The sequence below is a fragment of the Lithobates pipiens genome, unplaced genomic scaffold (assembly GCF_037356315.1).
Source record: "Lithobates pipiens isolate NorthernLeopardFrog02 unplaced genomic scaffold, aLitPip1_a1.2 Scaffold_16, whole genome shotgun sequence".
NCBI classification, from domain to species: domain Eukaryota; kingdom Metazoa; phylum Chordata; class Amphibia; order Anura; family Ranidae; genus Lithobates; species Lithobates pipiens.
The window spans coordinates 341,487,055-341,497,897 of record NW_027507748.1 but is presented as its reverse complement, the minus strand read 5'-3'; the positions used below and the strand labels follow the sequence as shown (position 1 = coordinate 341,497,897).

The window sequence follows — 10,843 nt, the reverse complement described above, 5'->3', positions numbered from 1 at the left end:
AGTATGTCCGATCGGCCCAGTTGGTCGGGAAATATTTCCAACATGTTGGAAAATTGGGTCCGACGGATATTCTGACGGAATCAGTCCGATGCATACCACACACAGTCGGATTATCCGATGACACGGTCCGATAGGACACATTCCGACGGATTCTCCGACCGCGTGTACAAGGGCTTATAGTTATTATGGGGAAAAAGCTACCTCCACTGAAGCTTTATCACCAAGGCTTGTTTCCACAACAACCCAAAATTTTCTAAATCCAATTGTCATTGGGACAGAAAGTGAGGTGAAATCTTCTGAACAGGGTCACTGACAATAAAACAAACATTACAGGGGTGATAACCCTTCCCTATGCTATCCAAAAAGCTTAGAAATTGTTTTTTGGCTGGAGCTACACTTAAAAAATTTACCTGTTCCGGCTTACAAACAGATTCTACTTAAGAACAAACCTACAGACCCTATCTTGTTTGTAACCTGGGGACCGCCTGTATTTAGAGAAATTTTAAAATCCAGCACCTCTGAAATCTATGAACTTTAATGATTTCACATTTTATCATAGAAGAACATTCCATTTCACTATGCAGGGGAAGGGAGCCACAGTCATTAACGACTTCAGCCCTGGAAGAATTTATCCCCTTCCTGAACAGAGCACTTTTTGCGATTCGGCACCGTGTTGCTTTAACTGACATGGCTCCCAAACAAAATCAACGTCCTTTTTTTCCCACAAATAGAGCTTTCTTCTGGTGGTATTTTATCACTTCTGCGGCTTTTATTTTTTGCGTTATAAACCAAAAAAGAGCGCCAATTTTGGAAAAAAAAAGCAATATTTTTTTACTTTTTACTATAATAAATATCCCCCAAAAATATATAAAAAAAACTTTTTTTTTCCTCAGTTTAGGCCAATACGTATTCTTCTTCATATTTCTGGTAAAAAAAAATCACAATAATCATTTCGTTTATTGATTGGTTTGCGCAAAAGTTATAGCGTCTACAAAATAGGGGATAGTTTTATTGCATTTTTATTAATATTTTTTTTTACTAGTAATGGTTGTGATCTTCTTTGGGACCATTTACATTTATACAGCAATCAGTGCGATTAAAAATTTGCTGATTACTGTGTAAATGTGACTGGCAGGGAAGGGGTTAACCAGCAGGGGGCCTCCTGGCCCTGCTAATATGATAGCCAGATCAGTGGCCCAATGCGGGGCCAGAAGGTGTGGCTGTGAGTGATAGAGCTCCTCTACCCTCACAGCAGGGATCGTTGTGTTTAACACGCACACACAATTTTCCCCTGATTTTAACAGTATATATCTTGGTAATAGAAATAGAAATATCATATAAATATCATATAAAATCAAGTAAGAAATCTTTTAGGAAAGCGTATAAGGAATCATTTATTACATTTGAGTTGGAACAAACAGAGCATGCATGAGCTTTATAGTCATAGATAGAATTGGATTGATTTTTAAAGTAAAATTCAAAACAAAACTTTTTTTTAGTTTTTGGATAGAGTGGGCAGGGGTTATACATTACTAGATTTCCGCACTCTTTTTGTCCTAGTCATCAAATTTATAAGCGGAAATTAAAATCTTTTTGCAGCTGCTGTTGGAATAGGAGAATCTTCCAATTTCCGATTTCCTTTCTATAATAGTAGATTTCACTCACTTTCTGTTGTGTGTCTCTCTTACAGGAAAATGAGTGAAATCCCCCCATCTGGGACACAGACAGCAATAAAAACCTGACAAAGGTTCTACAACTAAATCCAAAGTTAAATAAAAACTATTCTGGCTAGAGTTCCACTTTCATTAACCCCCCCTTTTTTTTTTTTAATCCAAATGCTTTAAGATTTTCAAGGTACCATATTCATGGTGCAGTAATGCAAAGCTAACCGTCCAAGTAACAAATTGTTAATTGTTTGTGACATACCAGTATAATAATATATAATTGTTAAAAAACAGGAGTTATTAATTCACAGGAATATGCTTAAAAATATGTTTTTATGATATAAAATGTATTATGAAACACTGTGTATTAATTGTCAGTAATGGTAGGAACCATCCAGGTATGGGTCTTCTTCACTAGGGATTTCCAGTGTGCCATTTTCTACCTATCAGTCTTTGTCTTTGTTTAGCTGGGTGCTGGCCCCCGTTCCAACGTGCAGGTTGCCTTTGTTTTTTCACCTGCGTCCATTACAGTGGTGTTTAGGCAGCCTATAGGGCAGTGATGGAGGAACCTTGGCACTCCAGATGTTTTGGAACTACATTTCCCATGATGCTTAGCTACACTACAGAGTGCATGAGAATTATGGGAAATGTAGTTCCAAAACATCTGGGGTGCCAAGGTTCGCCATCAATGCTATAGGGATACAAATGCAGTGGCTGCACAAAAGTTGACAGCTGTGCAGGAGTGGCTGCAGGACCCCGAATGCTTACTATGCTAGTGCCATCTGAAAGATGCCTTTGCACTTTCTACTGCACTTTCAATAGTGTAAAATAATTGAAAAATTCAAAAGCAATTATGAAACTTCTTATCATGGCCACACTAGATAGCAGTTCAAGGAAATCACAAGTAGGTGTCTCTTACAAAAGTCCCCAGCAAATACAGGAAGCTGGACAATGATTCAACCTGACAGTATCTACCCAAAACCAAATGAACTGTTCTAGATGTTTTGTATACATTTAATTTAAAGTGAGTTTGGTCAATCAAATAATAACAATATGGCTAAGCATCTGTAATTATACAACATTTCTTTAACAGTATCTTCCATGAGTCTGAGCTTTTCCTTTGCAACTTTCCAGGGGGTTTTCCGTTACCTACATTGGGAAGTAATTCAAGAGTATATATTGTCCAATGCCTGGATAGTCATTTGCACAATAGTTGTAGAAAGATTAGCTACATGCATTCTGTCACCTGCTTTCACATCAGAATTGCCAGAAATAGGAAAAATACATTTCTATTCACAACACAGCCAACCAGAATTCACCTACCGTGATGAAACAGTCTGCTTACTGTGAGCTATTGATATTTGGACATTAAAGTGTTACGAAACCCGATAATATGAAAATAGTTCATCCATCCCCCACAGCTTATAAATCATCTTTTTACATTAAAATATTGCCACTATATACCTTTTTGGATGATCTGTATACCACGGTTACATGATAAACTGCAGAGTTTCTCCAGTGCTGAGAGTTCAGGAAGAAGGAGATTTGCACTGCAGCTTATATACACGCCCACATGTCTGATTTCAACATCATGTGACCTGGCTAGCTCTGATCAACAAGTGAATGTTCTCTTCAGCATAAAAGACACAAAGGAGCATTTGCAAGTTGGCTACCCTGCCTGTGTTAACTGGCTTTCCCCAGATAGACAGTGCAAGGAGGGAAGGATCTATGCCTTTTTACACAATGCAGAGTTCCACAAGTTCCACAAGTTCCACAGTGAGTATAACAAGCATGCTATGCTGCATAAACAGACTGATTTTACTGTTGTGGGTTTAGTAACACTTTAACGTTAGTCTTTGTACAGTACTGTTTTATCAGATAATTACCAGTTCAGTATTTCTACTATGTTCCAGATATAACTTAACTTGCAACAAGTACTAATTTTACATTACCAGTAAGCCTGTTATTATAGAAATATAAAGGCTGCCATTATTGACCCCCTGAACGTTTTTACTTGACTGGCTGTTATGCTGAACTTCAGCTTTTCGATAATATCTGAGTCCTTGACCTGAAACAAGCATGCAGTTTAGGCTTCTTCTGCGTTGGTGACTCAAGCCTTAAAGCAAGACGATCTGTATGTAAGCCAGGATAAGGGTATTTTCAGGAGACGTCAGCTATGGCAGTCTCTATATACTTTTCCCAGTATATATATATATATATATATATATATATATATATATATATATTTATGTTCACAGCGGTACATAGAAAAATATATTCATCTTTGATGGTTATAATTCTGTTATTTATTGACACATTGTTCTCACTTCTACATTTGTATGGGTTATACTCTGTATTTTGCAAAAATCTCAATAAAAACTTATTGTAAGTGAGTAAGTGAAAAATAAATTCATTTTAATTGGTATAATATGCCTTATGAATAAGCTTTACAATATACACTGTAATTGTCTACTAGGCTATAAAGTCTATAAAGCAAATTGATACAACTCCCAAAATATCTGTATAAAAAATTACATTAAAATATATTAAATGTTAAGTACGCACCTTGGGTAGTTTACCGTATTTTCCAGCGTATAAGACGACCTTTTACACTTAAAAAAACTGGCCGAAAATCGGGGGTCGTCTTATACGCCGGATCAGCCCCTCCGATGCCTGCTGAGGGTTCGGTAATACTGTATGTAGCTTTGGCTACATACAGTATAAACACCGCTGAGCCAATCCCAGTGAGCGATGTATTCAAATGAATACAGAGCCCGCTCGGATTGGAGTAACAACCTCTGCCAATCCGAGCAGGCTACTCTGTAGCCTGCTCGGATTGGCTTTGAGAGTCAGAGAGGCGCGGGCTGATGATGATACAGCCTCTGCCAATCCAAGCAGGCTTTGTATTCATTAATAGAATACATCGCTCACCGTGATTGGTTCCAGCAAAAGCAGGAAGAAGGATATGGCGCCAGCTCCTGCTCCAGCAAGAAGGACGAAATATCAAGCGTCGGAAGCCTTGGAAGGGGGTCGTCTTATATGGTAAGTACAAGAAAAAAATGCTTAAACAACAGTAAGATTAGGGGGTCGTCTTATATGCCCGGTCGTCTTATACACCGGCATATACGGTATTTATATTCCGTATGATTACTCACAAAGGATCCAGACAAATTACTGCTTTGTGGAACCCTTTTAGGTCTGCTTCACACCTATGAGTTTGCGAGTTATAATGTAGGCTAACGTGCATTGGTCACAGGTGTTGTGTACGTGTCTAGGGGGTCTTCCATGCCTTCCTAATGAGCATCCATGTAGTAAACAATGTCCTAGACACTTACTGCACCACTATACATACATTTTTAAAACATATACAGTGTTGCTGTGTGATGAGGAAATAAAATTGTCAGGTGCATTTTTTGATGTGTGGATGCTTGTGAGAACCCTAGGAAATGAATAGGTTAAAATACATATATATATATATATATATATATATATATACACATATATGTATATGTGTGTCTTTTCTTTGGTCAAATATTACTTCACTATTAGCCTTTATTACCACTTGTGCTAGGCCTACTTGACATATTTTTGAACATTACAGTAATTCATTTATATATAAAATAGCTGTTATCTGTATATCATTTAATAATCATATAATTTTCAACATCTTGTGCAATATCTGCATATACAGTATCTCACAAAAGTGAGTACACCCCTCACATTTTTGAAAATATTTTATTATATCTTTTCATGTGACAACACTGAAGAAATGACACTTTGCTACAGTAGTGAGTGTACAGCTTGTATAACAGTGTACATTTTCTGTCCCCTAAAAATAACGCAACACACAGCCATTCATTTCTAAACCGCTGGCAACAAAAATGAGTACACCCCTAAGTGAAAATGTCCAAACTGGGCCCAATTAGTAATTTTCCCTTCCCGGTGTCATGTGACTCATTAGTGTTACAAGGTCTCAGATGTGAATGGGGAGCAGGTCTATTACATTTGGTGTTATCGCTCATACTCTCTCATACTGGTCACTGGAAGTTCAACATGGCAAAGAACGCTCTGAGGATATGAAAAAAAGAATTGTTGCTCTACATAAAGATGGCCTAGGCTATAAGAAGATTACAAAGAATCTGAAATTGAGGTGCAGCATGGTGGCCAAGACCATACCGTGGTTTAACAGGATGGGTTACACTCAGAACAGGCCTCGCCATGGTCGACCAAAGAGTGCATGTGCTCAGCGTCATATACAGAGGTTGTCTTTGGGAAATAGACGTATGAGTGCTGCCAGCATTGCTGCAGAGGTTGAAGGAGTGGGGGGTCAGCCTGTCAGTGCTCAGACAATACGCCGTACACTGCATAAAATTGGTCTGCATGGCTGTAGTTCCAGAAGGAAGCCTCTTCTAAAGATGATGCACAAAAAAGCCCCGCAAACAGTTTTCTGAAGACAAGTAGACTAAGGATATGGATTACTGCAACCACGTCCTGTGGTCTGATGAGACCAAAATAAATGTCTTTGGTTCAGATGGTGTCATGCGTGTGTGGAGGCAACCAGGTGAGGAGTACAAAGACAAGTGTGTCTTGCCTACAGTCAAGCATGGTGGTGGGAGTGTCATGGTCTGGGGCTGCATCAGTGCTGCCGGCACTGGGGAGCTTACAGGTCATTGAGGGAACATGAATGCCAACATGTACTGTGACATACTGAAGCAGAGCATGATCCCCCTCCCTTTTGAGACTTTTGACAACATAGGTAAAACTGCGCTACACACCCCTGAGGAAAGAGGTTTCTGAAACACGTCGGGTGTGGTCCGTATGTTCTGCTGTGGTGATCACCGTGGCCCCTCTAGAGCTTTGTTTCTATGCTTTGCCATGTATATGCATTTAATATGTCTATAGCCACTTATTGATTATTTTTATTTATTCATATTCATATAAACTTTGCATACTTATTTTTATATATCTTTAGTGTACTATTAATTGGGCCATTAAAGTCCCATAAGGGGGAGTTCCTTCTCCACTTTCCCTCACTTTTGAGATTGGGCCATAGGGCAGTATTTCAACATGATAACGACCTCAAACACACCTTCAAAACGACCACTGCCTTGCTAAAGAAGCTGAGGGTAAAGGTGATGGACTGGCCAAGCATGTCTCCAGACCTAAACCCTATTGAGCATCTGTGGAGCATCCTCAAATGGAAGGTGGAGGAGTGCAAGGTTTCTAACATCCACCAGTTCCGTGATGTCATCATAGAGGAGTGGAAGAGGACTCCACTGGCAACCTGTGAAATTCCGGTGAACTCCATGCCCAAGAGGGTTAAGACAGTGCTGGAAAATAATGGTGGCCACTTTGGGCCCAATTTGGACATTTTCACTTAGGGGTGTATTCACTTTTGTTGCCAGTGATTTAGACATTAATGGCTGTGTGTTATTTTGAGGGGACAGCACATTTACACTACAAGCTGTAGACTCACTACTTTACATTGTAGCAAAGTTTTGTCATTTCTTCAGTGTTGTCACATGAAAAGATATAATAAAATATTTACAAAAATGTGAGGGGTGTACTAACTTTTGTGAGATACTGTATATATCCACTGGAAAAATCTAAGAGAACAGATGACTATAACAATTCACTAACATTTCATCAAAAAAATAAAAAATAAAAAAGATATCTACAAAAGTCTGGAACTTCATGAGAGACTTGGTCCACCCAAAGTTGATGGACTGAGTATAGCGTTGAAATCACAAAGATAAATTACCCACAGAATGAACTTATGCTTCACTATTTAAGTGAAGGGCTATGGCAGAAACAAAAACGGTAGTATATGAAGGCAAATATCTTTGTCATTACCATAGCCTTATGGGGACTAGGTGTGCATTTTCTGCACTGTCTACAGTGTATAATTTTAGATTTTTGATTCACTTGACTCATCAGACTGCTGTGATTTCTGTAGGTAAATTTCCAATCCAAATGTCTATCTATCAGCTACATTTTTTAAAAGGAGATCTCATTTCCCCTTCTTTTTTTATCATTTATTTTACCCTTCAGTGGATGCAACATGGTAGTGGGGCGGAAATAGCTCTAACGGTCTAGAAAAACTTTAGTGGTGAGTTTTAGTCTGTGGAATCACACAGTGGTAATCAAACCAGTGGAATGATTCAGACTACCATATGCATCCACTCATAACATAAGTTTTGGGAGGACTAGGCCCTTTTAGGGCAATTTTAATTCCAGATTGTGGTACAAATATCACACAGCTGAGAACGTCATCATACTAAAAGAACGCCATTGGTATGATAATACAAATTCTTACACTAGTTACAAATTTTACAGTAATGATTCATACATCTGTTTTTTATGTATATACCTGTTATATTTCTCTGGAGGTATAAGTATATATCTTTTTCAACCCAATAATGTCATTACGTCAACATAAAAGATGTTTGTGTGAGTGAAAGATAGAGGTCACATTACAGATCTTTCTTCCACATTATATAGTGACCGACTTATATATGTGAAGAAGAAAAATAGTGCGAGAGAAAGATGACAATGAAAGCACAAATGAACATTCTGAGGACAGAACCGTCGTGGATTTGAGTGGCAGCATTGAAATGCACCTGTCCATCCAATTTCATGCAGCATCCAGTGTTTGTAGAGTTGCAGCATTCCTGGAAACAGTCACCATTGGTGATGATAGCACAAGATTTAGTGCTGGTGGCACAAGTGTTACTGCAACCTCCCTCGTAAGAGATAGCGCCATTCGTCACTTTTTTCTGTAACTGCAGAGCAGAAAACGAACATTAACATTTTTATATATTTATTTAGTACCAATATTAAATGACGAAGAAAGCTTTAATAGCACAGTCTGGAGAGACAGTATTATCATTTACCAGTACACGGCGTCCCTGACTTACGAACGCCCGACTTACGAACTACACCTACTTATGAACAGGGTGTTGCAGGGACCATCTGCCGTTCTGCGCATGCGCGGCCAGACGGAGCCCAGGAAAATGTGGGAAATGTCCGTAATTTGCCGAGCATGCGAAGAACGGCATTTCGACGGAACATCGGAAATGCATTGTCATGCGTGGCTGACTTACGAACATTTCCGGATTACAAACAGGAGGGAAGTCCCTAACGGGTTCGTAACCCAGGGACCCCCTGTATTGGTTATCACAAACATCTGAACTTGCTTTAAAGTAAATCTAAACCCTAACTGGGTGGTATTTAACTTGCTAAAATACTGTATCATAAACAACTGCTTTCACCTTTTACTTGTTGATGATCTCCTGTACTCATTTTCAGCCACTTCCTGTCTACATGAACAGGTACCAGCATTACCCTGGACTACACTACAGAAATAACATTTGGGATGGGATACCACAGCTGGACACATATTATCCATTCCTATATTATGTTTCCATACTTTTGGAGGTAATATAGTACATTTCGTATAGACTAAAAAGTGGGATAACTGAGGCTCCATATGGTATCGAAGGATTTGGTCTCAAAAGACAGAATGTCCCTTCAAATGAAGAACAGTTGGGAGCTATAATATTATAGAGCCACATGTTGTCATGATACTGCACAAAGCATTTAGCATATTACTGCCTGTTCAAGAAAGAATATACATTAACCACTTAAGCCCGGGCCATTTTACAGCTAAAGGACCAAGCCCCTTTTTGCGATTCGGCACTGCGTCACTTTAACTGACAATTGCGCGGTCGTGCGATGTGGCTCCCAAACAAAATTGGCGTCCTTTTTTTCCCCACAAACAGAGCTTTCTTTTGGTGGTATTTGATCACCTCTGTGGTTTTTATTTTTTGCGCTATAAACAAAAATAGAGTGACAATTTTGAAAAAAATGCAATTTTTTTTACTTTTTGCTATAATAAATATCCCCCAAAATTCTCCTCAGTTTAGGCTGATACGTATCCTTCTACATATTTTTGGTAAAAATAAAATTAAAATAAGCGTTTATTGATTGGTTTGTGCAAAAGTTATAGTGTATACAAAATAGGGGATAGTTTTATGGCATTTTTATTAATTTTTTTTTTTTACTAGTAATGGCAGCGATCAGAGATTTTTATTGTGACTGAGACATTATGGCGGACATGTCGGATAATTTTGACACATTTTTGGGACCATTGGCATTAATACAGCCATCAGTGCGATTAAAAATGCACTGATTACTGTAAAAATGTCGCTGACAGTGAAGGGGTTAACCACTAGGGGGAAGTGTAGGGGTTAAGTGTGTGGGTGCGTGTTTCTTTTATTTAAGGGGGGGCGTGGCTTGCGTGTGGTGTCACTGATCGTCTTTCCCTATGACGGGGAACAGGCAATCAGTGACAAGCTCACTAGGAAGCACGAGGAGAGGTTTGTTTACATTTACCTCTCCCCGTTCTTCAGCTCTGTGACCCGATTGCGGGACACCGGTGGCGATCGGGTCCACGGGTCCCACGGCCACGGTCACGGAGCTCAGGACCGGGTCGCGAGTGCGCCGCTGGTGGCGCGCGACCCCTGGCTGGGCACTTAAAGAGCAACGTACCTGTACGTGCTTGTGCCCAGCCATGCCATTCTGCCGACATATATCGGCGTGAGGCAGTCCTTAAGTGGTTAAAACCCAACCCCATCCAAATATTTTTTATTAGGTCTCAAAGGAAATAGTAAAGAGTTTTCATAACAAACCAACATTAAAGTTGCACATGTTTGAGACATTAAGTCTATTGTCAGCAAGGATACGATAAAGCACATGGATCAACCGTACTGAGTTGAAGCTAGCAGTAAAAAGAATACTTTAGACTCAGTATTTGAAGGCCTATGAGGATGGATGCTCATATGGTTCATGTAATTAAAGTATAACTAAAGGCAACATTTTTTATTTATTTTTTGGATGAAGTGCAGTGGGATTAAAACACCTGTCAGTTTTTATTGCCGTCTGTGTCCCCTTTAAGGAAATTAACCCTCTCTAGTTGTCCTGTTTACCATTATCATTAAAAGTGAAAGTAAAAGAAAATCACAAATTTTGGGTTGTCCCCAGAAAAGTAATAGAGGAGAAATCTTCCAATGGGGACACTAGTTCTGGTGTACCCCAAGAGATACCCTTAATTTGCAGGGATTTCCTCTCACTTCCTGTTTGGCTATGGAACAGGAAGTGAAGAGAAATCACTGTAAGCA

General features: G+C 39.2%; 1 protein-coding gene across 2 annotated transcripts in view; it reads right to left on the bottom strand.

The window, feature by feature from the left end:
• Nucleotides 1-1,368: 1,368 nt before the first annotated feature.
• Nucleotides 1,369-10,843, bottom strand: part of LOC143982799 (uncharacterized) — an 89,272-nt gene continuing 79,797 nt past the window's right edge. For both annotated transcript variants that reach the window (XM_077481812.1, XM_077481813.1), the window contains one exon: nt 1,369-8,446. In XM_077481812.1, coding sequence (XP_077337938.1) covers nt 8,174-8,446 — 273 coding nt within the window. In that variant the 3' untranslated portion in view covers nt 1,369-8,173. The remainder of the gene's footprint in view (nt 8,447-10,843) is intronic.